At 43.6% G+C, this 14,152-nt stretch overlaps 1 protein-coding gene across 4 annotated transcripts in view; it reads left to right on the forward strand.

Annotated features, from left to right (window-relative positions):
- Arl15 (ADP ribosylation factor like GTPase 15) overlaps positions 1 to 13,458 on the forward strand; it is a 357,153-nt gene extending 343,695 nt beyond the window's left edge. For all 4 annotated transcript variants that reach the window (XM_050152824.1, XM_050152826.1, XM_050152827.1 and 1 more), the window contains one exon: positions 10,811 to 13,458. In XM_050152824.1, coding sequence (XP_050008781.1) covers positions 10,811 to 10,963 — 153 coding nt within the window. In that variant the 3' untranslated portion in view covers positions 10,964 to 13,458. The remainder of the gene's footprint in view (positions 1 to 10,810) is intronic.
- Positions 13,459 to 14,152: the final 694 nt, after the last annotated feature.

Genomic DNA, 14,152 nt, shown 5'->3' on the forward strand with positions numbered 1-14,152 from the left:
TAAGTCCACTCTGATACTCAGTTTCCTTCGGTTACTCTCATTTTAGTGTGGGGGGAAAACACAGGACCTGGGTTGCTGTCTTTGTTACAATAGTTCAGCTCTTGAAGTCCATTTTTTTAAAGAAATAAAAAGTACCTTCTGTGGCCAGCAATATGGTAGGTACATTAGCATAGGTACATTACATTAGAGGGAATGAAACACTCCTTTTCAGTATCTGTGTTCCCAAGGAACTAAGGTCCATTACATATAAAAAAATTTAGAGAAAAATTATCCAGATCGGGGTTATCATCTTTGGAAATGGAGTTTGCCACAGACTTGTAGAGATGTTTTCTTCTATCATATCTGATACCCCTCTCATTAATTTATACAGGACTTATTTATAATGCCTAGTATGAGGGAAACAACGACTCATGGAACTGAAGAACCCACAGGGTATGGGCCTTGGGCCATGCGATCCAGAGCCCATTAGCCAATTCAACTTCCTTTTCCGTAGTTCTCTGGGCTTATTCTTCTTCTGTGTACTAGCCCTATGCCCAGACTTTATACCTTAGCCTCATTCTGTTTTGATAGCTAGCTCCCTGCAGCTCCCAGAGCCCTTCTTCAGCATTCACGTCCTGCCATAACTACCTACAAACCAAACCTCACCTTGATGGCCTTGTGAACCTCTGAGCCCACTTGGTTTGTTCTACCCAGGTCTATTTCCCAGGTCTATTTCCATCTTGTGACCCGCTGGATCGACTTTAACTTCTGGAACTTTAAACTGATCTTCTTGCTCTTTAAGTCACAAACTTCTTCAGGTCCTCAAAATATGGAACTAGAAGTAAGCAGTTAACAGCTCAAATTATGGAACTAGTTAAATAGATGTGGGGGAGAAAGAAGGAAGCCAGGGCTGCTGTCTTTAGCTTGTAAGCGTATGACTTCTGTGCTCTGTGTGAAAATCAAATTACTTTAACATTTTGGTTTTTGTATCTCGTTACCTCTAGTGAATGTGAAAATTACAGGCTGTGAGATATATGTGCCTAACTGGATTTTCTTTTTTATCCTAATAAGAGATACAGTCTTGAAAAATAACATGAAAAGAATATGGGACTCCCTGTGCTCAAATCAGTCAACAAAAGAGATTAAAACAACAGTATGGGCATGTGATCCAAGAGAATAACCTTTAAAGTAAAAGTGGGAAGGCTCAGTCTTCTCCAGGAGCGTAGCCCTGATAAGTGCACCACACTCCAGTGGAAGGCCACAGATCAAAGAATATTTGGATAGCACAAATGGGCCTTGATTGAGGGGGGCACAAACTTGGGTGAGAGGGGAGAGGGGGTTGGATCTGGGAAGGTAAGTGTGATCAAAACAATTGGACAAAATTATCAGAAGACTAATTAAAATATGAAAAAAGAAACAAAAAAGTAAAAGTTGGCTTAACCTTAGGAATCTAAGAAAAAGTACAACATAAAGCCAAAGCAAGTGGGAAGAAAAACTAGAAAAATGAGACCGGAAATAAGGGAAGTAGAGATTAAGAAAACAGTAGAGAAAATAAGTAAATTCAAAAATGAATTCATTGAGAATATCAACAAAATGGACGAAAGTTTATCCAACCAAGTAAAAAAGAAAGACTTAAATCAACAAAATGAAGATTGAAAATGGAGCCATTGCCAGCTGACCTAACAGAAATAAATGCAGTTACCGGAGCATGGCATGAAAACTGCTTGCCAGTGAATTCCCAGACTAGGTGTGCACATCCTGTGAATTAGATAGCCCAGATTAGAGATAGATATTATGCCCTGTGAATTAGATAGCCACGATGTGATATAGATGAGGTGTATATACTCTGAGTTAGATATACCAGATTGTATGTGCATATGCAAAGGATAATGAACAGCTAAAGCTAAGAGAAAATGGAAAGTCTGAATAGACCTTAACAAGTAAAGGCACTGAGTTAATCAAAGCATTGACCCACAAGAAAAGACCAGGACTAAATTCTATGAAGTATTTTTAAAATAAGCAGCCCTTCTTGAGGAATACTTTTCAACTCATTGTATGAGGCCAGGATTGCTATGATCTTAGAGACAGACAAAAGTATTATATAGAAAGTAAACTACAGGCCAGTATCAAGCCAAATGTAAAGATGTTTGCTAAAGAATTGTAGATTCACCCAAGCAGTGAAGGAATTAGGATTCTCAGAGAAGGGGGCTGCTCTTACACAGGACTCCAGATCAGTTCACAGAACCCACATGGCAGCTCCTAGCTGTTTGTAACTCTAGTTCCAGGGGACAAGACACCCTTACACAGACATACATGCAGGCAAAACACCAATGCTCATGAAATAAAAATAAATTGTAAAAAAAAAAGAATCTTCAGAGAAGGTGTCCTCTTACAGGATTTAAAATATTCCCAAATTTGAGAGTCATTGAATAATTTGACAGAAAAAAAATCTTTTAAAACTTTTCAACTACTTAAGGGTTTTTTGGTTGCTACACACCCTAGATGTTTAAAAAAGGATATTAAATGTATTAAATTGATAAATGGAATTATAAAATGGTATAATAGTTAAATCCTTTATAAGTGAACCTAAAGAACTTCACAGGTACCCTGAATTTAAAAGGCTTATAAATATAACACTAAATTTTTAAGTTGACCACAGATCTTCAGAAAAACACTAGACTTTAGACATTATACATTTAGTAAATTATATATTCCTCTTAAAACTGCAAAGTAGCAGAACTAAGAGCCATCCTTAAAGGACACCAAAATTTTCTAGGTGACACGTGACAGACTATATACCTTTTGGGGTACATTACTAGAGGACTTGGTAGAAATTTTCCCTGTTCCATAGCTTGCTTTGGTGGCCCTTGGGAACTCTGGTCTACGTAAAGACCAACCAGGCTGAACATGGAAAGGAATTAAAATATGGCTTTGCTTAGAGACTGCCAACCTGCCAGCTAGACTCCACTTCCCACATCTGACACCATCTCCGTGAAGTGTGAGTCCAAGTGAGGAAGACGTGGTCCAGCAGGATGAGGTCAAACTACCCCAGACCATACACTCCTGTGCTTGCCTGTTGGAAAGAACACAAAGCAAAATGTTCTGAGCCAAAGCTTGGATAGTGAACATTCCAGGCTGTGTGACATGCTGTCTGTCTCTCTGGCAATTACCCAAATTTGCAGTTGTAGCATAAAAGCATCCATAGATAATATTTAAGTGAGTGAGTATGCCCTCTTCCAATAAAACTTTATTTATAAGTCATTCATGGTGTCTGGGTGTGGCGGTGGTGATCCACAAAGGCTCCTGTGACTGAGGTACCCACTAATCTTAAATGGTTTTTCCTGCACCTCCAAGGTCTCTTGAGGTTGTAGGACTTCAGCCATCTTCTAAAAGATGATTGGTGGGGGGAGGGGGAGGCAGGGCAGGTGTGATGATGTACCCTTGAATCCCAGCACTTGGCAGGCAGAGGCAAGTGGATCTCTGCAAGCTTGAGACCAGCCTGGTCTATATAGTGAATTGTAGGTCAGACAGAGCTACACCGTGAGACCCTGTCTCAAAGAGGGTGATAGTGGCATTTGTAGGCTGATCCTTGCCATCTGTGAGTAGAAGAACCTTGGTCTAGAAGCAGGGGTTTCAGCAGAGGCCCGCAGACTGGACTCCCTAGAAGTCAGATTCTGGAAGGAGTGCGGAACAGGTACAGATACGGGAAGACTAGGTCTCATTCTGAAGACCAAAATCATCCTGCCTATTTTCGGCTCTTGGATGGTGATCTCATAAGCAGGTTTGTTTTTGTTTTTGTTTTTGTTTTGTGGGTGGGGGGAGAATAAAACAAGCCCCTCAAGTGTATCAGAAATAGAAAATAGATGTAGCTTGTGCCGTACTTCTACATTAGCAGGTTAGGCAAATCTAGGAATGCTTATCACCTCCTCACTTCCACCACCAAAACAAGTGTGATGGTTCTGTTTGGCCGTCCTGGGACTTGCTAAGTTCCCTATGCAATGGGGAACTGGGTTGCTGTCTAATTACCGTTCTAACGTACAGCATCCTGCACACAACAGAGGTTCCTGGCTTGGGAAGGAGACTTGTAATAAAGGCAAGGCTTAGTCACAGGCAATAACCTGAAGTCATCTGTCTGGCCTGTGATCATTCCAAGGTCAGGCAGCTGCACTGAACGTGCACTTCCTTAAGAAGCTGGACCGCAAACACGTTCCACTTGGTCCTCTACAAACCTTCCTTCATAACACTCACACAGTGGCACGGATTCGGGGGACATCAGTAGTCATTCTCTGTTCCCCGCTGGTACCCAGTATGAAGTACGTGTCCATTCTGAGCGATGTCTTTGGGAATATTGCACATTGATTGTGTTTGTGTTATTTATCCCTGTCCTCAGTGGCAGACTTAACACCTTTCTGAGGATTTCCCAATCCTACAAGCAGTACAATGAACGGAGGGTAGCCGTGCAGCTCTCTTAAACACGCTGCCAACAATGTGTTCTGAAGAATCTTAGTGGTGTTCTGCCGCTGTCTTCACACCCGTCCTGGAGCCCCTTCGTGGGCATAGTTCTCTCTGACTCAAGCCTGCCCCAGGAGTGTCTGTAAGCAAGGCAGCGGAGCTAGATGGGCCCCCTTCTCAAGCACACAGGCAAGGCCTGCTTACTCAGTGGGCAATGGTTTAATGACTGACTCAAAAAAAAAAAAAAAAAAAAAGATTGATTAGTTGTGCTTGAAGATTTTTGGGGGGATGAAAGAATACTGCAAAATGTGAATGATTTCATGCATGACTTAAGCAGTTTGCTATCCTCATCCCCGGAGTTGCAAAGAGAAGGCACAAGTGAGCTGTCGCTCGTCCTGGTGCTAGCAGACCCCAGCCTATGACTCAGGAGGAAATTTACAAGTATCTCTAAAGAAGCTTTCCCTGTCATTACACCAGGTTTATCTGTTGAAGAGATGAAAGCAAGGGGCCAGGGTAGAGATGAGCAAACTCCTGTTCCTTCCTTAACAGTCATGGGAAAAGCCCGACAAAATTGCCGTCAGTGCAGGTCCGCTTGATGGCTTAGGCATCATCGAAACGAAGAGATTAAAGTCATACATGCCTACCTAGCTCGGAAACCATTGTTGAAGGATGTGAGTCTGGCTCAGTGCTAAAGTCCTTGCCCTGCATCTGCAAGATCCAGAGCCTGACTCCTGTTACCACATTAGAAGAAAAAAAGGACAAACAGCAAAAAGGAAAAGAAAAAAGAAACACACCAATGGTGACCAGTTCATGTATTTAAAATTATAGGAAAACAGTAAGGGGCTTGAGCAAGATCACTAACTCAGCTGCCTTCCAAGCTGGCTTGCCCTTCTATATACAAAGCCCCACAACTACAGTTTTTGGTTTTGTGTTTGTTTTTTGAGACTGGACCTTGCTATAGAGTCCAGGAGTGAACCTGAAACACTGTATAGACCTACCTGACCTCGAACTCAGAGATCACCTGCCCCTGCCTCTGGATAGGATTAAAGGTGTGTGCCACTACACCAGGCACAGGCTACAGTTCTTTCTGCTGGCCCTGGGATCTGAAGTCCTCACCCTGCCTGCATCACTGTTGGTTTCCAGGAGCTGAAGTTATCATCCTGAACTTCACAGCAACACTTGATCCTGTTTCGAGACAAAAAAGAATATGGCTTTATTTCTGAAGTCTCTTTCTCAGTCCCCTACCAGAATACTTACCAAATCGTTTCCCATAACCTAAGAGCTCGTCTAAATCATGATATCACCTTTTATTTGAATCAGCTGTTTTTCTTGCTTTGATTGAAGCAGGGATGAGGGAAAAAGTCCTTTGGAAACTACGTGTTACTAACTAGTCTTTTATGGTAATTGGAAAGCCCAGAACTGGAGCCGTACCCTGCCGTCCTGTGATTTTAGAAGTGCTCATAACAATCCCCTACCCGGGCTGCTGCTGCTTCAGCTTGGGATTCTGTTTTACAGTCTTACAGCTTCTGTTCTACAACCCCCACCCCCACCCCCCAGTTGCTGCAGATAGCACGCTGGCCCCAGGTGGCTTGTCCTGGCACACCTCCACTGCCTTTGCACGATCGAGGGATGGTAGGTGCATGAATGAAGTTATAGCAAGCCAGCCCAGAGGATCTAAACTGTCAAAGTTCCGGAGCTTGCTTCAGGCCCCACTACTCCGTGCTGTCACAGCCATCCACAGACTTAGGGAGAGCCACTCAAAGTCTCACAAAGGAAGTGTGTGTCTGCTGCTCCTTGATGTGGGGGAAGCACAGGAGAAGCAATACTCAGCTTCCAGCCATGGCCCCAGGTGGGTGGGAAAGGCACCACAAGGGCTAGGTGGACAGTTCTCAACAGGCCGGGTCCACCCAGGTAATGTTTCAGGCACCAGAGGTGGGGTATAATATCTTTGGCTTTAGCAATTACTAGCTGGTCCTTGTAGCATTTAATTCAGTAGGACGAGAGATGACGTAGTATGATGCCAGGCACGGTCCCACATGATTCGCTGTCACTCCCTGACTCTGTCTTTCATGTTACCACACATTCATGTGGGCCAGAGCTCTCTTTATAAATATCCAAGCTCAGAACCTAAATCTGCTGCCACATAAAGCACAAAGTAAACCCTGCTCTATTATCCCACCCTTAGCTTACCCACGTATATAAAAGAAAACTAGGTCATCCCTGGGCACCCCGCTGCTTACATAGCTTCCTAGCGAAAACAGGAAGCAGACAGTTTATCACAGTAAATAAAAGGAAGTTTGCAGGTGTTGATGAGAGGCCAGTAATTAGAGCTAGGAACTCTACCTGCCTTCTAAAAATTCTCTCACAGAATTTGAAAGTAAAATATTTGAAAGGGGAGTGAGGGTAAGTAACCCAGAGAACACCATCACAATTGCCTCTGTGACCCTGCCGCCAGAGAAGGACTGTCCTAGGCTGTCACTCCCGTGCCCGCCCTGGGAAAGGGATTCCTGTGACGTGCGACATCTCGAGGCTTTAGCAGCTGCTACGACCATTAGCAACAGCAGAACTGCCATGTCTTCTTTATAAAAAGACTGTGCAGTGGGTACGACGTGTGAATGATGGAAGTTAGTCATGCAGATCACTCACCGCGCATGGGGTGGGGGGAGAAAGGGCTCCGGTGACATAGCTAAAATCGGTTGGCTTTGTTTTCCTATCTCTAGGGTGGACACATGGCCACTGACCAATGGCCACTCTGTGACTATCCCGAAAATAGCTAAATGACCACAGGTTGCCAGGCATTCTGATGTCATTCCCCCAAATGCCATCTTCTCACACTTTCCAGCTAACCGTGACATGTACGCAGCAATGAAGTCTTTCAAAAGACTTGGGCTCATATTTAGAACTTGTCTCTCCGTAATGGAACAGTCTTGAACAAAGAGACATCAGCAGCACTCTTTGGCCTTTGAGAGAAACATGGATTCAAACTCATCGTGTTAGTCAACCTTAAGCGCGACTCTTTAAAATTACCATCAACATCAAAATAAAAACACGCTGATAGAATGTCAACGTGGCCGTAATTTTTATTGTAATAACGCTGGGGAAGTAAAACCTGGCATCAGGTTTGTGCAAGAAAACAAAGAATTGATTCAGAAAGCACTTAGAACGAGAGCCGTCAGCCTCCACCCTGCTCGCTGCCCTGCGGTAGTCACGCCTAGAAACAGGAAACTCTGATAACTCAAAAGCTACGTTCTGGCAGCAGAGGGACGGATGGTGCACCTGGGGGTCGAAATCTTGTTTTAAAACCGACATTGTAACTGTGCGGGATCCTTCGAATGCCAGCTGGGTGACTGTGGCAGGGTTAGGTACCCACTTAGGTTACGGAGCTGAAAATCTCAAGTTACTCCTCCCTATTTGTCAGCTTAACACTGCCCGGTTCCTCGGCCTGGTGACCCCATCCTCGCAGCTTCCCTTTCCTGGTTTAGGATTCAACGAGACCTACCTTTAGGCATCTTTATTCTCTTCCAAGTGTGCCTGCAACTCACGAAGTTCTGTCTGTCAGCAACGCAAAATACGACCAGTTGCCTGGCGATCATTAAACCCAATGTTGTTGGTTTTAATTAGTTGTCATTAGGGTTATTTTGTGTGGTTTCTGGTTTTGTGTTCCTTTTTAAGACAGGGTCTCACTATGTAGTCCTATCTGGCCTGGAACTCACTGTGGAGAATAGTCTGGCCTTAACTCAGAAATGGCTGCCTCAGATTTACCAGTGCTGGGATTAAAGGTGTGTACCAGCACGCCCAGCTTGACTCTGTGCAACTTGTAGATGAACTCCTAAAAAGAAACCTTGCTGTGATACATTTGCCTACTTGTTGTTTTTTATTACTGAATTTTTTCATGATCAGTGTTCTCTCTGATACTATCATTACTATTACTATTATGAGGTTTTTCAAAATAGGATTTCTCTGTGTATCTCTGGCTGTCCTGGAACTCACTCTGTAGACCAGGCTGGCCTCAAACTTAGAGATCCGCCTGCCTCTGCCTCCCGAGTGTTGGGATTAAAGATGTGCGCCACCACCGACTGGTTCCTGTTAGTATTATTCAAAACGCTGCCCTTTGGAATGAAGGTTATGAAATGTCAGTGACACAGCTTACTTCGTGGACCAGAATTTGTCTGTTACCCGTCAATCATCATCTGTCAGGAAGCATTAGATCAAATACCTGATTGCCTTATAAGCATGGCAGTCCCAATTCCTGGGAGAAAGGAGACAAAAAGTCTTGATTTACACCCTTTGGGGAAACCCACTCCTAGCTGTGGCATTGACCATACTCCCTCCCAGTCCCTTCTGTAACTCTAACCCACCTGCTAACCAAGGGCTCCCCCTGTCATCTCTGCCCTTTGTGACCGGGCTTAGCCTCTGGCTTTAATGGTTATTACACAAAACCACTTTAGGTTCTCTGAGAGGTAAACTGTTTTCAATATTCAATAAAGAAAAGCAACCATGAGAATGGAATTGGGACGGGAAATTCTTGTTTGGGTAAGTGCTTTGGGGTATTGTTTTTTTTTAATTCTCACATATATGTGTACATGCATGTTTACATATGTGTGTAGTAAAGGAACTAAGTCTGACATTGGATATCTCCCTCAGCCACTCCCCAACTTATTTATTGAAGTAGGATCTTGCAGTTGAACCCAGAACTCACAGATTCAGCTAAACTAGCTGGCCAGCTTGCTCTAGGGGTCCCCTTTGTTAGCCTTCTGAGTGTGCTGGAATTATAGGCTACCACCCCCCCCCCCAGCATTTCCATGGGTTCTGGGGACCCGAGTGTTGGTCCTCCCTCACTACTTTACTGCTTAGCAGTCGCCCCAGCCCTCAAGTTTGTATCCTTAGTAAGCAAGTATACTCTCTAAATAGTTTGGGTAGTAATTTGGATGACAAATTGTTCTGGCCTGTTTTCTGAGCCATCATTTTCTGATCTTTGGATGAAATAAATTGTCATTACTCCTCAGAATTCAAATCAAGAGGGCCCTTCAGTTCTCACCAGCTTCTTTGAAAGAATGAAAAGGGCATTCGTTGTCAGTGTGAAACATGTCTAAGGGCTGTGTGTGTGTGTGTGTGTATGTGTGTGTGTATGTGTGTGTGCTGAGATAGGATCTCACTATGTACTCCCGACTAACCCAGAACTCAACCCGCAAGTGTGGGATTAAAGGCCTGGGACACCATGATGAGCCTTTAGGAGAGGACTTTTAGAGATATTCCTGAACTACAAAACTTTAATATTATTTTCAATTGTAAGTTACTACAACATTTAGTATTTCTGAGTCAGACATGTGGTGCCCACCTATAATTCCAATACCTTGAGATCTGAGGCAGGAGGATTGACCACAAGTTTGAGGAGTTCTGGAACAGTCAGGGCTACTAGTGAGACGCTGTTTCAGGAAGCAAAAACCAACAAACCAAAGCTACATAACAACAACAGAGCCCTTTGTGTTTTTGGATATCTGCCTTTGCCCTGGTGAGCCAGTTTGGACAGAGTGGTTCTGCGGATGGCAGTTTGGCCTTGGTGATGGCAGAAGAGAACTTTTGGGAGTGGCTTTCAGAAAATTGGGAGTATGGTTTTCAGAAAATCCATGGTCTGCTGTGTGTAAATGAGTGGGGAGCCGGAAGGATTCTTTATCCCCTCCCTTGAGAGCAAAGCCAGTAATTCTGCAAGCCCTAATGTGTGAAACTGATTCCGTCAGGAATTTGATCTTTCCCTCCTAGCAAATTCAGGATGAAGAAGGGAGAAAACCCAAGAGACTCTATGCATGTGTGCAAATCTGCTAGTTTTTCTTGACTTTCCTGGGCACCCTTGAGCACGGGACCTTTACCTCCTATTCTTTCTTCTAGAAGACCCTTTCCTAGCTCCCAGAAATGTCCACTGGAAATTTAAAGGAAATTTAGAGAGATCACCGATATTGGCTTCTTTCCGGATTGTCTTGTGTGGTTGATAGGATCCGTACAGTGTCAGGGCAAGACAGCCAGTGTTACATGGCTAGCAGCAGCTAGAGTAAGCGGAATCATCTTGGTGTTCTTTTGTGTTTCTTCCTGCCCTATAGTACATATAATGCTTTCTGAGTCTTTGTAAGAACTCCCCAGCGGTTGAGTGCCAAGTTGGAATGTTGACTCACTAGCAGGTCACCCATGCCCAAAGGAAACCCTCCCACGTCACAACATAGGATCCTGCTGAAGCAACAGCTATGGGCAGAAAAGTCTTAGGAACCCTGCACACGACTGTTCATAGAAATGCCACTTAATACCCCCACTTCATCACTATAGGATCTTGGGGGGGGTAAGGTCCTGATATAATTATTAACATAGCTCTCTTCTTTTCTCTCTTCAGATCAAAAAATATTTTGAACTTGAACCCCTTGCACGTGGCAAACGCTGGATTCTGCAGCCCTCCTCACTAGATGATATGGACGCACTGAAAGACAGCTTCTCCCAGCTCATAAGCTTGTTAGAGGACAAGGACCTGGAGGCGATGAGAATGTGAAGTCTGACACAGAGTTAGTTCCCCCAGAGCCTTGAACCCATCATGTTAGCTTCCCATTCTGGTTTCATGTTGGTGTCAAGACTGTCATGGCTTCGGTATCTACTCTTCTCTCGCTCCTTCAGCCTCTCATCTCTCTGCTAAGTGACTGTTCTGTAAGTCAGGTGAATTATCCTCGGCATTAACGTCAAGTACACACTACTGAGGGAGAGTTGATTCTCTGTTTACCACTAATTATCTTCACCGCATGTCTCTTCCTTCTGTTGGCCTAAGACTCTCTTCTGGGCTTTGTGCTAAAGTGGATGGAACTCGCGGCTCATGGAAATGAGACCCTTCTGAGGAACTCAGACTCCCACATCCTCACTAACTTCCCTGGGCTTGAGCTTAGACGATTGGAACTAGACTCCACACGATGTATATGCCATTTCCATGATCTTTTAGGGGTTCAAGTTTTTTACACTTTATTTTGTCTTGTCTGTTTTTCATGTGTGTGTGTGTGTGTGTGTGTGTGTGTGTGTGTGTGTGTGTGTGTTTACTTTATAAGCTATGAGTGAACGTGACCACCCAAAGCTTCGCCTGCTCATCTTTTCACAAAACTGGCTCTGAAGGACCGAGAAAGCGGATGTCTAATGCTTACTTGGTTCTGCCTGCAGCCATGTGTCCTCCCTCAGGAGGACGGCATCCTGGTTGAGAGAGTTGGAGCAAATTTAGGCAAGCACAGGCACCACTGAGTCCCATTTGATCAAGTCCACAGATATTTAATAGGGTCATTAATCTGCAAAAAGCCGAGCTGTAGCGTAAGCATTTGTTTTCTCTAAAAAATAAACTCAGAAATGTTTGAATGAAATCAAGAAGATGACTTTTCAAATAATAAACAGCCAAAGTCTAATCCACGGTTGGGATTTGATGAAGCTCAAAGGCTCATACCCTGTTACTTATTCATCAGTGCTGATGCTGACTGGGGGAGTCCGCTCAGGCCTCCGTTTAGTAAAGGTCTCAGTATTTCTATTATAAACCTCTATTTTCAGGGGTGTCCTGTACCCTTAGCGTATGCTGGGCTACAGCAGATAAATAGAGGGCCTACACTCAGCCTTTTCAACTAACTTTTTCCACTTAGTTGAAATGATAAAATTGCATAGAACAATGTACAGTTTTAGTAAGATTTAGCACCTTTGACCTTTTCTAAATCAGGAATAATTTATGAATATTGAGGCTCATGGATGAAAAATTTATTGGCACGTCTTGTAAATGTTTGACCACTTATTCACTATATACAAAGTGGCCAAATGAGAGAAAACTGTTCCCTGCATCCAAGCAATAAAAACATAGGTCTCTCGTTTTTCAGTACTGTACCTTGATGCCACAGACTTAATGCCATATTTATTGCAGAGTGACAGAAAACCTGTGACTCTCCAGAGGACAGTCTTCAAACCCTTCACAGTGCTCAGATGAAGTGATTTCATCTCGTAAATGGATTTTAATTAAAACAATCCCGCACTTCTTTAAGCCTTTTAAAATATATACACGGCATAGACCAGAGAAGGCTCCATGGTGATTCATTTTGTCTAAAGTATCCCTGAATAATTCTCACTCCGTGGGATGGTCCACAGACAGCACAAATCTTTAATTCCTTTTTTTTTTTTTTTTTTTTTTTTTTTGCCCTCTCTTGCTCATCTCCGTGAAAATAAATAAGTGATTTTTTTCTTCCAGGCTTTGCTCTCTCTCCCTGCAAGTTCATTAAATGTAGAATGTTGTCTTTTTGAAGATACTGTGGCTGAGTGCTCCTAGCCATCTGTTAAATGACTTCCCGTTGTCTGTGTGTGTTCATGTGCGCCAGCGATGGGCTTCTCTGCAGCCCGGAGACTGTCTGCAGCGTCGCAGCCGTCAGAATGAAAACATTATCAATCAGTACCCAACAACAGCTGTTTTTGACAAGTTTCTGTCTGACGCCTGATGCTTTACAACTGTCAATAAGGCTCTTTCTTTGTCTAGCGGGTCGGAGCGCGCTGTCTTATTGCTCCTCTTGGCATCCCGTCTCTGTAACCCTAGAATTTGCCGTGTTTGGGAAACCCGTGTGGGGGAGGGGAGAGGGAAGGGGAGGGGCTGTGTGTCTTGTTCTTACTTTTGTATAAGGTGCCACAGGTGTCTTAGTTTGCATATTCAAATATATATATAGGAAAACAGTCTGTTATGTATTTCTTCGGTTAGCATCTTGTTATATTTATGGAAGTGACCCATTTTTGTACCTTCTTAGCTGAAGCAGTTGCCTTTTTTTCTACTGGCAATTTATTTATATAAAACTTTGTATCTACCGTAGTTTACAGTATTGGTTGCTGGGTAACTGCTACATTACCCTGTCTTTCTATTGAGATATAACCTATACTTAAAGGTTGACCGGTTCATGTGGACGTTTGCTAGGCAAGGAGAACCTTGCCTGGCCCGTGATTTATATGATTTCCACTATCTTGCAATGAAAATAAATGCTTAGTAGAACTGGTGTTTCCAGACTCGCTCTTTTCAGTCTCAGCATCTGAAAGCCCCAGAATTCTGTTTCCTTTGTGTTGCTTGTTTAAATCTTCAAAATGAGTTCTGCTGCTTTTGAGTCAGAACAAATTATTAGTACGTGCTTCTTTTGAAGCCGTTGTGAGACCCTTCAGAGAAAAAGAAGCCTAGTGCCTTTTCCAGTCGGTTCTACTTGAGCACCAGTGTACCTCCTGGGAGCCATTCTCCTAGGGAGTAAAGAGGTTGGAGATGTGGTGTGTCATCCTTCACAAAGGATGTCCTTCATCATCGCTCCTGAAGGCCACTTGCTGCAAGTTGAGTGCAGTGAGCTGTTTCTTCCAATGGTTTTTGATGCCCTCGGGGAGCTGGTGGATAGTCTTAAAGAATTTGGGAAGACGTGCTATACATTTATATATCCATTCTTGAGGATGAGAATGGGAAAGTAAAATTCAAAAAATAGACGGATAGAGGATGAGAAAGAACAAATGGGGGGAGGGTATGTGGTAAAAGAGGAAACAAACTCTGGCTCATGTTTCTGCCAAGCACAATATTATCCCAACACAGACCACTTAGGCCCAGAGAGTTCCAATCACTTCCTTCTGAGTCTGACACCTGCCTCATCCTCTCAGCCCTACCTAAGCAAGTGTGGGCAGAATGCAAAATTTTAAAGCAACTGGGTGATTTCTTCTG

The sequence above is a fragment of the Alexandromys fortis genome, unplaced genomic scaffold, assembly GCF_014885135.2.
Source record: "Alexandromys fortis isolate MF-2015 unplaced genomic scaffold, M_Fortis_MF-2015_v1.1 scaffold_73, whole genome shotgun sequence".
Taxonomy (NCBI): Eukaryota; Metazoa; Chordata; class Mammalia; order Rodentia; family Cricetidae; genus Alexandromys; species Alexandromys fortis.